General features: G+C 42.0%; 1 protein-coding gene and 1 pseudogene across 2 annotated transcripts in view; both read right to left on the minus strand.

The window, feature by feature from the left end:
• The window catches only part of PREP (prolyl endopeptidase), a 140,075-nt gene that overhangs the window by 3,551 nt on the left and 117,614 nt on the right, over positions 1 to 18,910 (minus strand). For both annotated transcript variants that reach the window (XM_033234727.1, XM_033234728.1), the window contains exons 11-12: positions 5,778 to 5,914; positions 2,460 to 2,554 (exon numbers count right to left, since the gene is read on the minus strand). In XM_033234727.1, coding sequence (XP_033090618.1) covers positions 2,460 to 2,554; positions 5,778 to 5,914 — 232 coding nt within the window. The remainder of the gene's footprint in view (positions 1 to 2,459; positions 2,555 to 5,777; positions 5,915 to 18,910) is intronic.
• LOC117097146 lies at positions 17,154 to 18,078 on the minus strand (annotated as a pseudogene).

Consider the following 18,910-nt stretch of genomic DNA (forward strand, 5'->3'; position numbering starts at 1 on the left):
TCGTGCCTCCCCTCCCTGCAAAGATGGAGGTGGAAGTGCTCTGCAGAGGCGTGCTTCCCACCCCACCTCTGCAGGAGTCTGACATGGTCGGGGATGAGGAGAAAGAAATTCCCCAGTCTTGCTCTCAGTTGTTAATGGAAAGAACCAGCAGGAATTGGGTGGTGAGGCAGTGCTGCAGCAGAGCATCACATTATGGTTTCTCAATTCCAGAACGAAAGATCTTCAACATTTCCCCAGAGAATCTGGGCTTTATCATCTGCAAATCATTCCAGTGTATTAAACCAAACAAATTACTTGGAGAAACATTTACAGGGCCCTGAAATATCTATAAGTAAAGGCCAAAAGTCAAAAGCATGTCCTCAAAGGAAGAGATGTCTGAAATAACTGCCTTTGAAATGAACAAAGACCAGACACAGATCTAATTAGATATTTGAGATTAACCACTTCTGCTGAAATTTAATTAAAGATAAAGCAGTGCTACTGAAATGTTTTTCGTATCAAAACAAATGTTAAGATTTCAGTAAGAAATTACCAGTGAATTTAGAATAGCTAGGATTACTTAGTTACCGGGAATAACAGTATTTTGGGTATATGACTATATTTTAAAAAGAGCATTAAATTTTAAAGTCAATTAACAGAATGGAATTCAGATTTACCAGTGTTATATCCTAGGCTATAACTGGAAAAGGTCTATTTCTGGTCCTTTCATCATGGCCTAAATTTCGAGGAAGTTTATAAATCAGTCTAAACATAGTCTACTGTTAGCCTTAGTCAAGCTTGAACCTGCCTAATCCCAAGACTGGAAAATAACTTGGTTCTAATTAATAAAAGAATGGGAGAGCAGACTAGGAGCAAAGTTACTCTTCCCTATCAGAGCATGGTGGACATCTGATGACCAAAGGGGTTTTCTGGAGAAGAATCCAGTTCTTTCAGGAGAGGATCCCAGGATCAGGGGACCATGAGTAGGGGGTATGGTACATAAACTACATACAACTTAAATAAGAAATCAGGTGAGTCAAGGGGTTCAGAATTAGCACACATATTTGGGATGTAAATCAAACATGGTATACAGAAATTTTATCTTCTTATCACTCATCTTTTAATATCAGTTTCACAGTATGATTTTAGTGTAAACTCTAATCTCAGCTCAAAATTATGCAATGAATTCTTTGCAGTTTCAAAGACAGTCACAGTCAGTAGTTTCTGGGGATGATACCTGGCAACGGTGGACCAGATGGCCAGCCAGGGGCACTCACTTTCACTAAGGTGCACTTGAGAAGTCTGCTGTCAGCCCCTGGCGTGCATGTTGGATGCCCAGGGGTCAGGCCTAAGCTTTTCCTGCATACGGTACCTAACAGGTACTTACGGAAATCTCTTTACAGGTTTATCCTCATGTCTGCTGATTTGATTTGATGAAAAAATTCCGGAGCCTCAGGCCTCAGGTTTAGGGATGGCGTAGGAAACAGAAGGGAGGTACAGATATCTGAAGGGTGGTCTCTGATACTGAGGAGACCCCTCTCACGTAGAGCTGCTGACCAACCCCAAGCACTGGGGGCCACGCTGGTGTCAAGATTGGGGGAAGCACAGAGCTGGTGGAGGTGAAGGTGCTTTCCCATGTCCTCCCTCCCCCAAAGACACAGGACCAAGACAAGTGAAGAACCTCTCCAGACCACTGGTTAGTCTATGAATTCAATTTCAGATACACAAAAGCCTGGGTGAGGGGTGCTCCACATAGAAAGAAGTGGAACAGATGTGGTTTTAAAATACAGACGATCATTCAAAAAAATTGTGACCATCTGGGGTATAAAGTTGGGTATTAGTCAATCAGCTACAATACATGCTTCAGGAGGCCAGAGAATGGAGATGGAATAAAACTAGGAAAGAAAAATCACTGTTTTTATGTCTAAAACTCACGCACAATAGAGTCACAGCAGCAATGCTAGGAGGATGCGATTTCTCAGCAATGCCGGGAAGATCTCAGAAAACCAGCAGGAGGATGCCCACACTGGGAACAGAAAGCTCCAAGATTGCTCCTTTCTCTTAAGAGAAAATGACCTGCCTTGACTTCTGTTTCAAGACAGTCAACTCATGCTAAACTACAAAAACAAGGCTAACAGGAGATGGAACAAATACCAAAAAGCTCTCCAAGATTCACTCCTGACAGTGATAATTAAAAACACAACCTCTGAGTTAAGCCCCAAAATAACAGGGAATGCTTCTGAAAAATATGTACTTCATCTATTTATTGTAACAAAGGAAAATAAAATCTGAAAAGAGTGAGTTGTTTTTAAGGGGGGGGGGTGGTGCCTAAATGTGTCTGATAATATCCTTGCTTTTCATTCATCTAGCCAAAAAGCTTTCCTGCTTCTAACCCCCTCAGCTCATTCCAACAGGAAGGATGAGCACAACCTCAGCTTTGATTATGTCAGACTTGTGTTTCTGTAGAGCAAACACCTCACCTTTATGCCACGTCTCTCCATATTCGCCACCTCCTCTGATGTTGGCCACTGCCAGGATACCGCCCATGTGTCTCACGAAAATAAGCCTGGAAACACTGAGAAGCAGTAGAAACAGTTAACCTTCCATTAACTGCCTAGTGAAGACCATGCTCTCTCTCCATCTCAAAAAAGTGTATGCCCAGCAACACTCTGAGTAATATCAGAATAGAAGCTTGACATTTCTTTTATTGCTCGATTAAAGTAAAAAATACATAACTTCCTATTACTACTTAACTGCAAAGCTAATATATATACATATTTTTTGAGACAGAGTCTCACTCTGTCACCCAGGCTGGAGTGCAGTGACACAGACATGACTCACTGCAACCTCCACCTTCCGGGCTCAAGTGATCCTCCAGCCTCAGCCTCCTGAGTAGCTGGAATTACAGGTGTGTGACGCCATGCCTGGCTAATTTTTGTATTTTTAGTAGAGACGGGGTTTTGCCAAGTTGGCCAAGCTGGTCTTGAATTCCTGACCTCAAGTGATCCGCCCGCTCTGGCCTCCCAAAGTGCTGGGATTACAGGCGTGAACCACTGCGCCCAGGCAAAGCTAATATGTTTTCATGAGCATTCAGTGTCTTATTTTTCTACATTGATAAATATTTCACTACACAATTCATAATCTAAACAGAGAAAAAAACAAAACCCTGCCAGCCCAGGCATGAATGGTGCTGGGCTCACAGGAGGACCTGATGATAGTCCCTTTTATCATTTTTTGAGTAACTTTCTCCAAACTGTTTAAGTTGGAAAAAAGAAAAAGCTTTTTCTGGAACATGGATTTTTAAACATGTTTTCCAGTTCTACAGAAATTTCCATGGTAAATTAACCAACACAGGGTGTGCAAGAGGTAAAGGAGATCAGGAATAGAGTTATCAGGGCTGGAGGATATTTTCTAAAGATAAGCAGAAGAAACTACAGCACAAACCCTCTAGGAAACAGCATTAAGTCCTTTGGAAAATCTGGATTTTGTTTCCCTCTTCTCTTTCCATGGTGACCCTAAAAGTACTGACACGCTGTTAATTAAAATTAACTGTGCTTTGAGAACTATTTCTGAGAACTGTGTCACTCTTTTAGTAACTGGGGAAACCATGGACTTCTATATACTGAAGGCTCTCAGTGATTTGAATGCTAATTTCCTGAGTATTGAGGATGAACAGGAAAGGTCAGATGAGTTAGGGTAGATGTATCAGACCACCCAACCACACCTTATTAGCCAAACTGATGTTTGATCACTTGGTCCTCTCTTCAAGATTTTCACGCATCTCTGATGGTCTCTCCTGAGACTATTATTAAATGCACTGGGTTCTGGGGTGAAAATGGCCCCAGGACTCATCTCTTGAATCCCAACGGGGCAGGCTTAATAAATGCTTGTTGCCCAAATGAACAAAGACAAGTGGTTTTAGCTACAGTAGATCCACTTGGGAATCAGTGTTGTCTTGATCCTGGCCCACCTGCTGGGACCAAGGGAATGGGGCTCGAGGTGACTCATTGTCCACTGATGAAGCACGCGTTCACTGCCCCAAACTCGAGCATTGCTGTGAGGTAAAACTGAACCCTGCATTTTAATACTTCGAGTGATATAAGGATTAGGTTAATACAATATACCCCTACATTTATTGTCTTTTTTATTTTTATTTTTCAAGGAGCAAGGTTGCTCTACCTGAGGCTTGCATTCTTAGACTAATAATGTCAGAGAATAATATGGCATGTAATATTAACACATAGATATCAATGTGTTAATATTACATATTTGTTATTACAATCATAACAAATCTTGTTGCCTGGGAAACTTTGGAAAGAGATGGGAAGTCCCCATATCTGGAATGTTGCCTGGTATATGGAGCTGTCAATATAGAATGAATGAACAGCAACCGTTATGACACTTTTCTAACTAGTTTCCCTTCATTTGCTCATATGATGATGCTACATATATCTTTCGAAAATACTGTTCTACATCGTGATTTTACACAAAGCCTCCCATCAGCTCCTTGCTAACAAAAGGATAAACGCAAACTCTTCAGCCAGTTATTTGAGGTCCACAATTTCATTATAAATCACTTGAGGGCAGGCATCATATTTCATACTTCATTAAATCTAAAATAATGAGCTTCTACAGATATTGAGTGCTCAAAACAAAGTACCAGTGTTCTTGTATTCAACTTCGGGACAGATGGTTGAATCTATTCTGAATTTATGTCCTGGTAGTCACCAGTCCATGAATCTCTTCCCAAACAGAGAAGATCCTGGATGAATCTGTGAATCAGATTTCATATGGGGTTCTATTTAGAAGCTGGCTCAAAGCTAGTCTTGCTGGTGGGAACCTCCTTGTTTTTATTAAAAGTGCTCAAAGCAAATTCCATTTTATACTAGCAATGGGATATTAAAATTAAGTTTGCAAATAACAAGATATTTATACCAACAATAGCAAACATATAAATGTAGAATTTTCTCCCTGAACGTAGTTATCTGGGAAATAATCACAGAAACAGCACACAATAGTCTAAAATAGATGATGTAACAGAGTACACAGAAAACATTTATGGCTGAATGTTAAGACAGTCTATTTTAAGACTGCTGGTGAAAAACATCATCAGCTAAGAAATCATTCCCTCTGAAGAGAATACTGAAGGTAGTGTGGTGGCAGCAAATGACAAACACTGAAGAAAGGAGCTTCCTTTAAGACCTTGATTAATACTAATCTTCTGTAGTCACGCAGCCATAGATAGCCTCCCTATCCAGTTCCCAAACAACCTATTACACTGAGGACATTTTTGGTTGTTTTTCAAGATTAGCTTGTAAATAATCCTTCAATTCCTGGTCAAAAATTCAGATAGTTAACACATAATCCTCCCCATCTATGAAAACAAGCAGCAAGAATTTTCCAGAACTGTATTTTATTTGAGATGGAGTTTCGTTCTTGTTGCCCAGGCTGGAGTGCAGTGGCGTGATCTTGGCTCACTGCAACCTCTGCCTCCTGGGTTCAAGTGATTATTCTCCTGCCTTAGCCTCCCGAGTAGCTGGGATTACAGGCATCCGCCACCACGTCCAGCTAATATTTTTGGTATTTTTAGTAGATACGGGGTTTCACTACGTTGGCCCGGCTGGTCTTGAACTCCTGACCTCAGGTGATCCGCCCGCCTTAGCCTCCCATTATAGGTGTGAACCACCACGCCTGGCCAGTAATGTATTTTAGAAAGTTGATTTAGTAGAGCACTCTGGTTTGTTTCCACTATATGGAAAAGATCAAATACTAGCACTCTGAGTGTGTTCTGAGCTCACCTGTAGTTGGGTGTGATGGATATGTTGAAGCCGCCATAGCCATATAAGAAAGCGGGATGAGAGCCATCCAATTTTATGCCTTTTTTATGCACAATGAACATTGGAATCTTCGTACCATCCTTGCTAGGGTAGAAAATCTAGAACATAAGAAAGCAGAATATAAGATTTAGCATTACTCAGTAAATACTGCATGCTTTTAAATGGGAAAGATAGTAAATTCTCTCTTTATGATGTACAGTAGCACAATGAAAACCTAGCACCTCTAAAGGGCTATTTGGTGAAGCATCTTTCAGTTTTTATGGAGAGAATATAGAGCAGTTTAAAGAGCCTGCATTTGAAAACAGGGAAACCTGCATTGGAATTCTTATTCCACAACTATCTTGCAGGATGCCCTTCACATATCATTTATCCTCTCCCAGCCTCAATTCTGCATCCCCACATGTGGCCGTTGTGCCCACCTCTCTGGGCCTTCCTGAGGCACACAGAAAACAGCCTTTCCATTCTCTGCTCCTTCTCATCCGTCTCAGTGCTGGGAGGGGCAGATTTGCCATCCTGCCAAGCAACTCAATCTAGTGAGGCTTGTATTCCAGAAAACAAATTTCATATTCAACTTCCTCTCTAAATGTTAAGATGCTCGACGTCATTTTTCTATGCTGAACTACTAAACAAATGCTAGCAGCAACAAAACTTATTAGCTTAGAAAGTTGATGAGGAAAAACACAGAAATCCTATTATTCCTGGTTAAACAAAGACCCTTCTCTCCACTATTGATAATTAAGGTTCATAAAGCCTTCTTGAATCTGGGCTACCTCTGGTAAGTTCAAAGTCAACATCTCCATATCCTTTTGGATAAAGGATTAAAAAAAAAAAGGCATAAAGAAGGGAACATTAAAAGTTAGTCAACTGATAAGCCATAGAATAAGTAAGCCACAAAAAGCTGATAATGCTTTTTCTCCCAAAAGGAAAGCTGTGAATAGCTTTCTCTTTGTGTAAACATGGTGTTTTTACCCCCAAACAACCCCTGGAAAGTGCCCCAGTTTGGAATCATCTTGTTGACCTTATGTTCCAGTCACGGGCATAAGTCTTTACACTTCATGTGACCTGGAGCCATATTTTATCCGCAACTTTTTAAGGTAGCAGTTCTGTTGCGCAAAGTTGCCACCAAGTCCATAGAAATAACTATGGGGCGGGGGGAGGTGTGTGGAGGGGGAGAATGGGCAGGGATGCAGATTTAGAGATAGGAGTTACAGGACCATGATAAATGCCTGCAATCTGGTAGTTTTCTGAAACCTGCCAAGAAACAGTAATATAAAAAGCATGTTTCGGACTCTGTAGAGAAATACTGAGAGATACATTTAAATTTGGCATCTGAAGAATCATGGAGAATACTCTTCAGAGTTCAAAATTATCAGAGGGAATACAGTTTTATTTAAAGTTATTTAGTGCCAGTTAGCAGCCACCAATAGAATGTAACTGTGTGGGTAGGTACAAGTAAACACGGAGTAAGAGGAACAAGTTCCAAGGGACTGGCTGGGATTAGTGAGCTAAAATACATAGCCTTCAACTCAAGAGTTAGAATTCAGAGCACTATACCCACAGAGGCAACAGCATCAATGAGCAAGCGAGCAAACCATCTCACATGATGCTACCTTCACTGAATCATCTGTTCAAAAACTCAAATTCCCTCCAACTACCCCCAGCTTCTCATCTAGTTTCAAATCCAGGTGCAGCTCAATTCTCCCCAGGCTGACCCCTTCTCATGTACCCTGATCTTCATGCAGCCAGCTGGACTGATATACTCCTCATCCCAGCTAACTGACTCTCAGACCCTCCATCATTCCCAACGTGCTCTATCTCTTGATGCTTCATGACAATTCAACTTCCTCCTCCCATATCACTTTTCTTGCTACCATCTGTAAGATTTCTAGTACCTGAAAGCCAGCCTGCAACTCACTTATCTGACTCCAGGACAAAGGCATCCTTGGAGAATACCACTGAAAGCACAAAGTTCCCATTATCCCTGTAGTTGCAGAAATATATCCAAGCTTTAAGCTGGTGTGGTTCTAATGTTAAAAGCAATATTTTGAATGCAGTCCAAAATGAAAGAACACTGTGAAGATGACTTAATTGTGGGCAAGAAGACTCATTACAGGAAGTTTCTGTATTTTAGTCTTGAAATAAACATACAGGCATACCTCGGAGATACACTGAGTTTTTGGTTCCAGACAACCACAATAAAGCAAATAAGGCTATAGTTGACATACATTCCTCAGCTGGATCTGGGTAAAGTCAATTGAAAACCTTCTAGAAAGGATTCACCATTCTAGATACCATGAAGAACATTCATGATTCAAGGGATGAGGTCAGAATATCCGCATTAATAGGAGTTTGAAAGAAGTGATTGTAACACTCATGGATGATTCCAAAGGGTTCAAGACTTCAATGGAGGAAGTCACTGCATATGTGGTGGAAATAGCAAGAGAATGAGAATTAGAAGTGGAGCCTGCATATGTGATTGAACTGCTGAAATCTCACGATAAAACCTGAAGTTCAAAAAATCAAATTCCCTCCAACTACCCCCAGCGAGACCAGCCTAGACAACATGACATGGCAAAACGCTGTCCCTACTAAAAACACAAACATTAGCTGGGTGTGGTGGTGCGTGCCTGTAATCTCAGCTACTCAGGAGGCTGAGGCAGAACAGCTTGAACCCGGGAGGCGGAGGTTGCAGTGAGCTGAGATGGTGCCACTGCACTCCAGCCTGGGTGACAGAGTGAGGCTCTGTCTCCAAAAAAAACCGTAATAACAAAACATGAAAAGGCCGGTGGGATGGCTCACACCTGCAATCCCAGCACTTTGGGAGGACAAGGCAGGAGCATCACCTGAGGTCAGGAGTTCAAGACCAACCTGGTCAACATGGAGAAACCCTGTCTCAACTAAAAATACAAAAAAATTAGCTGGGCATGGTGGCAGGCACCTGTAATCCTAGCTACTTCAGGAGACTGAGGCAGGGGAATTGCCTGAATCCGGGAGGTGGGGGTTGCAGTGAGCGGAGATCTGGCCATTGCACTCCAGCCTGAGCGAAACTGTCTCAAAAAAAAAAAAAGAAAAGAAAAAAGAAAAAAGCCCATGAAAAAGGAGTATGTGAAGAGACTGGGAACTTTTTTTTTTTTTTTTTTTTTTTTTTTTTATCAGTAGGAGAGTCTGTCATTTGCTAGTGGACACCAGCTTGACTGGAGACATTTGATCTAGATTTGATTATGAAATTCACTTGCAAATCCCAGGTTTTCCAGGACAAAGAGCGAGTGTATGTAGCTCTCATCCTTCCCTTGGCTATGAGGAGCCATCTTCTTAGGGAACTGCGACTTGGAGAAATATAAATGGGTCACTATAAATTATGTCAATGAAAACTAACAAACCTAAAAGGTCTACCTGGTTCTTGAGGGCTTTTTATATGAACTGTTTTTTTGTAAGGGACACAAATTAATATCAACTAAAACCAGAAGTTTTCCCAGAATTCTTGATCATTTTAATACAAGTCTCTATACTTCTCTTTACCTGGGTCTCCTGTGATTTCCCTCAGTGACTAACAGTGAAGCCTGTCCAGCATCCTCACCTTAGAGATACCTGAATGCCTCAACACCAAGACCTTAGTTTCCACCCTACCCTAGCTGCTGGTTCCCTCCAATGTTTGCTGTGTGTCTATTATGTGCCAGGGACTGCACTCAGCCCTGGAGATGTAAAGAAGGCGAGATGCATAATCCCTGCCCTCATGGGACTTAAGAGTCTCCTGCGACAAACCAACAGCATGATACTCACCCATCACCTTGGTTACACCTTGGCCCTTAGAGCCTGAATTTCTTCTGCAAGGAACTAGGACAACCCCCCTTGTGGCTCCAACTTGCTCTTTTGCCACTTCTGTCATTTCCTTACCCCGGGGTATCTGCCTTTATTTTTTAAAAAACTCTAATGAAGTCATTCAGTTCTTTACATTCTCTCAGGCTGTCAGCATTGCTTGGGCTTTCCTGGCCCAGCTTGGGACCCCTGGGCAGCTCTTTAAATGTCACTAAGTTCGGAACTCCTCTACTTCTGACCCAAACCCACGGGATTCCTTCTCCTCCCCTGGGCTGCTGGACACTCAGGAAATGGCAACTTGCTTCATTACAAAAGAAGACCTGATTTCAGCTGGCTCTGAACTTACGTCTTTTCCTTCCTCAGTGTCTTCCATCTTTCCCCACCTAAATCAATTCAAGAGTAGTTTCCAATGTCTTCTTTTTTTTTTTTTTTTTTTTCATTTCTGACAGCACAATTTGCATCCCTACTCTCTGCCTCTGGCCTTGCCTATCCCTCATAGGGTCCATCTGCTTGTAGCTCCTGGTAAAGTTAGTTTCTGCTAACTTCATTCAGTCTCTGCAAGCCCAGAGAAAGGAGGATCGCCCTGTCTTGATTCCATTCCTCACTGCCTCCACTACTACTGTGCTCTTTCAATTATTAGTTTTTGTTTTTTGTATTTTTTCCCTTTGGCATACAGCTAGACTCAAATTTCTCCTCTCCTAGCCAACAGAACCTTATGTATCACCCTGTCTGCCTCTTCAGCTACATCTCCATCTTCCTAATCATTAATCCTGAGTACCCCATACTCACAGCTCACCACTTTCCCACCCCATTGATTCCCATCCCCATCCCTGCTCTTTCAAAGGTCATCAATGAACGTTTCTGTCTTTCTCGTTGCCTCTCCATCCCTGCCTCTATCTACCCTGTTGGTGTATGTTCTTCCCAACATTTTCATGGGTGTATAGAGACACACCTATTTACATGTTCAAATACACATAGGGGTTATTATTAGTGATAAATGAGATCGGGCTAATATTGGGCTATGATTCATTCTCCCTCTTCACATAGCAATTTATCATGGAATTCTTTTCAGAGTAAAACACCCAGATTTACCTCTTTTTAAAAATGGCTGCCTAATATTTCATTCTATGGATGCACACACATTTAACCATTTTCTCACTGATATTTAGGTTATTCTTTATGTTCTGTGATTGTTAATGACGCAATAAATCCCTTTTAGATAAATCTGGTATTCTCATGGTATGATTTCTATATGATATATTCTTAGACATGAGACTGCTAAATCAAAGTATACATACACTCAAAAATTCAATAAATCTGGACCAAATATTCTCAAAGAGGACTGGACAACTTAGGTGCCCAGGGATAATGTCTGCCTAAGTGTCCATGCCTCATCAGTAGTGGATGTTAAAATGGATTTTAATTTTTACTAGTCTAACAGGCAAACACTGCCATTTCCTTATTGTATTTTTTTATTAGCAAACATTTTCATAGTCATTTTATATATTGTCCTTGGAGAACAAAGTATACCTGCTCTTTTATTCTGTTACTTCTCCTTTCTGATTACAGAAATTTATCTTAAACTAAAGGGTAGTAACCTTTTTTCTATCATGCTTTGTTTATATTTTGTCCCAGTACACCACCAGTTGTTGTTGTTGTTTTTTTTTTTTTTAACTTTCTCTGTGGTGTCTTGAGATGCAAGAAGGTGTTAATATTTATGTACCCAAATATCTGTTTTTCCTTTTCAGCTTCCTAGCTTATAAAACATTCTTGACCCCAAGTTATAAAAATATTTGTCTATAATTTCATCTTGACTTTTTACATTTATATTTTATGTTTACATATGGTCTGGGATCTAACTACTTTTTCCCAAATGGCCAACTATTAGACACCATTTATTGGAGAATCTGTTCTTTCTCTTTCTCTCATTGTTCAGAAATGACATTATTGAATGGTTCCTTTCCAGGCCTCATCCCTTTCAATCCCTCTATGGCAACTGTTTCTTTGGCTTCCTGGGTGGAGTATTTCTCTGGTTCCTTTACATTCCTTGAAATCTTTTTCAACCTTCCTAATTGATCCATTATTACCTCCTCTTCCTCCTGTTTTGCAATTTTCTATACTTGGCTATCTCTTTTCTCTTTTCAAATTCCCTCTTTGCCATCTCAGAGAGCTCCAACAATCTGCTCTATGCAAAGGACCTCCATGTCCACATCTGCAGGGCCATAGCCAGACGTGTGTTTCCTGGAAGTCACCTGTGAGGGGCTGGTTAAGAAGCTGGTCAACTTGCCTAGGCTATGGGAGTTCATGATCTCATGTGGTAGATGGCCTGTCCACATCTCCAAATCAATGTGCCCAGATACATGCTCCTCCATGGGCCTCTTACTTGGGCTAATAGCAACACTCTCTTCTCAGCCACCCTATTTTCAACCCTCAGGATCATCTTGTGCCAAGGCCCCTACACCCAGGCACCCACTTGGTCATTTAGTTTTACAAGCAAGTGTCTTCTCTGTCATTTGTACAGGCAAACCAGCTCAGAGCTCTCTACTTCACTAGCATCATGACCAACCAGTCTCCCTGACTCCTCTCATCGTCTACAGTGGAGTTGTGGTAGGAATATTAGAACCTTAAACTATTATTAGTAACATATAAAATGTCATTTATACATACATATAAGAGCCATTAGTGCTTGATAAGTAAACAGTTGCCAAAGCTCAAATGCATGTTGTTTCTTTGCTTGGTAGTTTATTGCTACCACAGTACTCAGGTTCAAGGTAAACAAAATTACTTCCTTTTCCTTTTTCCCATACTGTAACCAATGAGAGAGCTGATAATACACCTCCATTCTTTCTGAGTGTCCACTGTGCACACAGTTCTGTAGTAGGATGCCAAAGCTTTTATGAGACCCTCAATGGACAGGAAGACAAAGTGCTCACATGGGATCTAACAGATGCCCACTTGAGTAATAGGAAAAGTCTGTCTGTCTTCCAGGGCTAACAGCTCATCATGTGAGGCAGACAGGGCCCTGTCTTCCTTCTTCTTGTCAACAGCAGAGTAAATGGGTTGTACAATAGATCCAGTTCGACAAGGAGCCTGGACCTGGCACCCCCTTTCACCTTAACAGACTACAAGCACCACCAAAGAATTCACAATGAAGAGAAAGATTGTCTTTGGAAGCACCGGTAAGATCTCATAAGCGGGACTATCTTGGAGTATATTGATATGAAGCCTTCATGACGGACACAGAAAATAAAACCAAACATTACGACAGTGATTCAAAACCACAGTTAGTTCTAAGCATCAGTGAGCCAGCCAGCAGCCGACCGAAGTTACACAGTAAATTAAGAAGCTGCTTTCCTTAATTTCATTTTCTTCTTCTTTAAACGTTAGACTCTACTGGTATCTTGGGCAGCTGGAGACGGTGGCCCCAGGCCCTGTTGTGAAGAAGCAGGCAGCCAAGGTGATGAATCACCTGAGAGAGACCCAAGAATGTTGGCACTTGCAGGACATCCAACCCCAAGAGACCTCACCTGCTTTGTCAAGCAGCCCCGCTACATCCAGCTGTGGTGACAAAGGACTGTCCTCTAAACATGGCTGAAAGTGCCTTTGTGAGGAACCAGTTCGTCCAGGCCTTGGGCAGCAAAACAGCACTCAGCTGCCTAGGCTGGCCCACAGGTACTGACCAGAGACAGAGCAAGAGAAGAAGCGATGGCTGCTGGCCTGGGCTGAGAAGAAAGCTGCCGGCAAAGGGGAGGTCCCCACTGGAGACCACCTGTCCTTGCAGCAGCGGTTAACACTGTCGCTACCTTGTGGGAGAACAAGGTGGCTCAACTGGTGGTGACTGCACACGACATGGATCCTTTCCAGCAGGCTGTCTTCCCATCTGCCCTGTCTCATGAGAGGGGGTTCCCTACTACGTCATAAAGGAACGGCCAGACCGGGACGTCTAGTCCACGGGGAGACTGGCACCAGTGTTGCCTGCATACAGGTTAACTGGGAAGACAAAGGAGCTCTGGCTAAGCTGGTGGAAACTACCGGAACCAGTTACAGTGATGGGTATGCTGAGATCACTGTCACCCGGGAGGCAATGTCTGGGGTCATAAATCTGCGGCTTACATTGCCAAGTGGTAAAAGGCAGAGAGGTCAAAGAACTTGCCACTAAACTGTGTTAAATATATACTGCTGAGTTTCTGTACTTAATAAAAATTCTCCTTCAAAAAAAAAAAAAAACCCAAAAAACTTGAACTCTTCACTGTGGAGACACACAGCAGCATAACAGTATTATTCCACATCCCAAACCAGTAACATTAAGCACCACAAGGCTGTAAGGAACCACACCCTTCACGAAGCCCACATTGATTCTTGATAAAGGGCTGAGAAGGGTATTTTTGGAGCAGTCACAAGACTGTATCACCTGGTAAACAAAGCTAGTGTCAGTTCTTTCTCAGCCCTGAGGATATAAGATAATAATAGTAAATTCTGGGACTTCAAAATGTTTCAGATATAAGGAGAGGTTGTCACTCCAGGCTTTCATCCAGCTAGCAGTCCTCTCTTATTTTACAAATGACAAAATAAGAGTCAAGAAGATAAAGATACCTGCCAAGGGTTGGGTGTGGTGACTCATGCTTGCAATCCCAGAACTTTGGGAGGCCAAGGCGGGCAGATCACTTGAGGCCAGAAGTTCAAGACCAGCCTGGCCATCAAGGCAAAACCCAGTGTCTACTAAAGATTCAGAACTTAGCCAGTTATGGTGGAGGGCACCTGTAGTCCCAGCTATTCAGGAGGCTGAGGCACGAGAATCTCTTGAACCCAGGAGGCAGAAGTTGCGGTGAGCCGAGATCGCATCATTGCACTCCAGCCCGGGCAACACAGCCAGACTCTGTCTTTAAAAAAAACAAAACAAAACAAAAAACAGAAAAAACAAAAAAGATACCCGACAAGGCAACACTGCCAGCTTATGGCAAGTTACTACCAAGGTCTCCCAAGTCCCTGGTTCAGTGTTTTTTTCCTACTACATCACAAAGTAATTAACTTCAAGTTATTACTTCCTTGTAAATATCTTTATTGGGTGCAATTATGCAAAATGTTGAAAGTGTTAGAGCCTTTGGCATAGATTTAACACATTCATTTCTTTCTTTCCCAAGACAATGACCACCCATCTCTAGGGAATCCAGGGGACAAATATCATTCTGCCAGAGATGCTATCCCTTATTTGCTTTTTTTTTTTGAGACGGAATCTTGCTCTGTTGCCCAGGCTGGAGTGAAGTGGCACGATCTCAGCTCACTGCAGCCTCTGCCTCCTAGGTTCAAGCAATTCTCCTGCCTCAGCCTCCTGAGCAGCTGAGAATACAGGTGCACACCACCACGCCCAGGTAATTTTGGTATTTTTAGTAGAGACAGGGTTTCACCATGTTGGCCAGGCTGGTCTCGATCTCCTGACCTTCAGTGATCTGTCCACCTCAACCTCCCAAAGTGCTGGGATTACAGACGTGAGCCACCGCACCCAGACTATTTTCGTTATTTTCTTAAAAAGGAGACTCATTCAAGCATTTCAAAAGCGATATTCCAGATACAAGAGTGGCTGCTGTTACTATTTTAGCCAAATGAGTCAGCTTAGAAAGATGATCCTTTTCCACATAGTCATTAGTGTTACCATCTTGAAGACAGATTATTAAAACAATAAAAATCCCACTACATCTTTCCATGGCCATTCTACTAAAAAAATTCCATTTCAATAGTATTTTTTTAAGGCTTAACAGACACCATTCATTTCACAAATGAAAAAAATGCTTGAGCGAATCATAAAGCTCTCCCAACTTTTTAAGTAATCGTAATCAATTAAATTTAAAGCAGCTTCTGATTTTGCACATTTAAAACCATATTCTAAGAATAATTGTTTAACAGATAAGAACTCACAGATCCTTGAGCTGAATGTTTTGCATTAAAAAAAAAGGAAGAAACGGTGTACATTTATATAAAGTACATAAGTATAAAGTTTCACAAATCCCATCTCTGTTATCAAGCACAACTTTCCAGAGGCATCACCAATGATAAAGCAGTTTAACTCTGGAAGCATGTTTTAGCACAAGATGGCAATCACTAAATACACATCTAGCTGCCTTAACATGCAAATCTGGTTTCAAAAAAAAAAAAAAAATCTTCCTTTAAAGAAAAAAGTAAGTATGACAAATCAATGGAACATTACTGTTCCTTCAAATGAATGACCTTAGTTGTGCAAAGATCACCTGTCTCTCTTGAAATTATTCTCCTTGAGATGCATACATTTAGTAACAAAATCAATTGTGTTAAGACACGCGAATGTGCAATCAGTTAGGTTCCTGAAAACAATCTTCAGTAACACATTTGATCCAGTTCAGATACTGTGCTATCTGAGGCAAATGCCAGGACTCCCATTATCGCCAGTCATGGGATGTGCTCATCTATGAAAGATGAAAGTAGGCTGCAAAGGGCAGCCCCTTCACACAGAAGAATGTCTGGTGATAGCAACTCCTGCCTAATTTTAGAGCCTGACAGGTTTAAAGAAGAATGTTCATAGAAGGGTGTTGAGCTCCCCCTTTCTATCAGAGTTGACAGAGGCCACTTGTGTGGTCTGTGCTACATGTGCCAAATAAATCTGACAAGGAGCAGAACTGCTCTGAGTCCACCGGCAGCACATAGAGGAATAAGACATTCCATTACCAAAAGAACTGGGCAGTAGGCAGGCAACCTCTGTGCTTCAGTTACCCTGTAAAACGAGCATATGAAGAACTTCCCAGGACTCAGAGGGAGGCACTACATGTTTCTGTGCTGTACTAAGGTGAAAAATGCTAGCCTGGCATTAGAAGGTTGTCATCTTGTCTATGTTCCAGGCATTTCACTTTTGGGGAGTGGAGAGGAGTTAAAGAGTCATCTTTGGGCAGAAAATAGGGAAGGAAAGCCTATTCCAGACTGCTGTAGTTTTTCCAAGGATGGCTGGTCATTTTGGTAACACTGGGGATTTAAAAGCTCCCTTAGGATACCTCAATAACAGCAAAGTCTATCTATTTAAAATCTGTTTTAACTTTCAGTACATTTCTTGAGCACCAATAATGTGCTAAGTGCTATACTGATCATCTCTGCAGAAATTCAGCAGCTTTCTAAGGCTCAACCATCTGTTTTTTGGAATAATACGCCTTTTCCCAGTCTCAAACTGTGAAGCCAAAAGTGAAATAGAAAGTGGAAGTTCTGAACACAAGGAAAGAAGGGCAGCGATGGAGGCACAGCTGGACCTCATGCTATGGCACTTTGATAAGTTTATTTGGATTTCAGCGGTAACCTGGTGTTTTGAGGTAGAAAGACTCACAGGGCTATGATGAATAAATCTGACTTGATTGTAGAACATCAAAGCCATCTTCAGTTGCACTGGTCTGATCTCTTTGTAGTCAATGAAGACACACAATCAGACATTTTCATTAAAAGTGAAGGAACCCTGCTACACGCGGAGGCCCAGAGAAAGCAGCTTCTGTTTTGGTACAGCCAGAAACTGCCCTGTAACATGGCTCCTTGCAATGGGATTTAGGCTGCACATGAAAGGCATATGCTGTGTGTTTTGCTCCTGCATGAGAACCACATGATGAATCCATCATCAGGGGGTTATGAGTTCTGCATTGTTTGCCTTCAATAATATTTGTTGAATGAATACAGAATTGCATATTAAATACACACTTTTCTTTTGTTTTCCTCAGCCAGTTCTCTTTTTTGACAATGTGACGACGTTCAGGCCTTCACTGTGTACTTACGCAGCGGGTACAGCCACTCCTTCCGCGGCTGTTTCTTGGTCTTCCGGTTCTCCTCGTGCTTGCTGGGCCAGTGGCGCATAGCACACGTCTTCTCAGGCCGCAGGTCCAGAGGTTTGTACTTCTTGCCCTTGTAGAATTTCCTGAGGTTTTCTTTGTGTTGAGTCTGGTTAATTACGGTAAGAACACGGGCAATGGAATTGCGGATGACACGATCTTAGAGAGCTTGGAGGCTGGTGGCGACGCGCGGCTGGGACTGCTCCACCTTCAGGTCGTCTAGCTGTTTGAGCAGCTCCTCCTTCTTACCGCGAAGGTCTCGAGACTTGATCTTGGCCATTGCTGCACAGGCCGCCCCTGCCGCCTGCTCCGAGGGCTAAATACTCTCTTTTTGATCCTCAAATACCTATACCAGCTTGCCTCAGGTCTGGAGCTCAAAGTCATTGTAGTTACCTCTCCCACACCATCTTATCCCTGCCTGCCTGCACAAGGGCCTTGGCTTCCAGGACTCCTGCTTCCAATCTGAGCACCTGTTACCAGATTAATCCATCTAAAACCTCCTTTTTAATCTAAGTCACTCTCCTATTCAAAAATGCCTCTCCATTCTCTACAAAATGAAGTCCATGTATGTATGTATGTATGTATGTATGTATATAAAGCAATCCTCATCCTCCTGGCTCAGCCTCCTGAGTAGCTAGGACTTCAGGCATGCACCACCACACGCAGCTAATTATTTTTTGTAGAGACATGGGTCTCATGATGTTGCCCAGGATGGTCTCAACCTGCTAGCCTCAAGCAATCCTCCTGCCTGGGCCTCCCAAAGTGCTGGTGTGAACCACCAAACCCAGCTAAAGTCCACGTTTTAGACCAGCAATTAAAGCTCTCCACTCTCTGCCTTCAACTTCTCTCAGTTCTTCCCAACTTCAACCAGCCTCTCTAGCGATATTGCTGTTTCACACCTCCAGAGCCCCAATCCCAATGTCACATGCCTTTCTAGACCAAATCACGAATGAAAAAAAAAAAATCTATTGGCTCTTAGAAGTTCACTTGTTTGACCTCCTCCTTCCCTACCCAATGCAGACACCCACAAAGCTACATCTCAGGCAGGTTCATCCTTTGCTTAAATATTTCTAGTAGCAAGAAAGAAACTTAAAACAGCACAAATGGCCATTCATTGCATTTTGGAGCCTCTCTGTTAGAAAGTTACTCCTTACCTGAAAACGTTAAAACAACCAAAACCAAAAGAAACAAAAGTTAGCCAAGGTTCTGGAGACAGAACTTAGTGACAGAAGCTTGCAAGCTAATTATCAACTAAAGTTTCCATACATTTAAAAACAAATGTTAAAATACCTGCCAGTTAGTTTATTTTTCACAACAGAGTTTTCTTTAGTTCATACTTTGGTCAAAATTCACATTATCTATTTTACTTGACTTGTTTAAAACACTTATTTAGTTCTTACCATGTATCAAGCAAGCCCTAGTCTAAGGGCTTTAAAAAATTCTTTCTCA

The sequence above is a fragment of the Trachypithecus francoisi genome, unplaced genomic scaffold, assembly GCF_009764315.1.
Source record: "Trachypithecus francoisi isolate TF-2019V2 unplaced genomic scaffold, Tfra_2.0 Lachesis_group15, whole genome shotgun sequence".
NCBI classification, from domain to species: Eukaryota; Metazoa; Chordata; class Mammalia; order Primates; family Cercopithecidae; genus Trachypithecus; species Trachypithecus francoisi.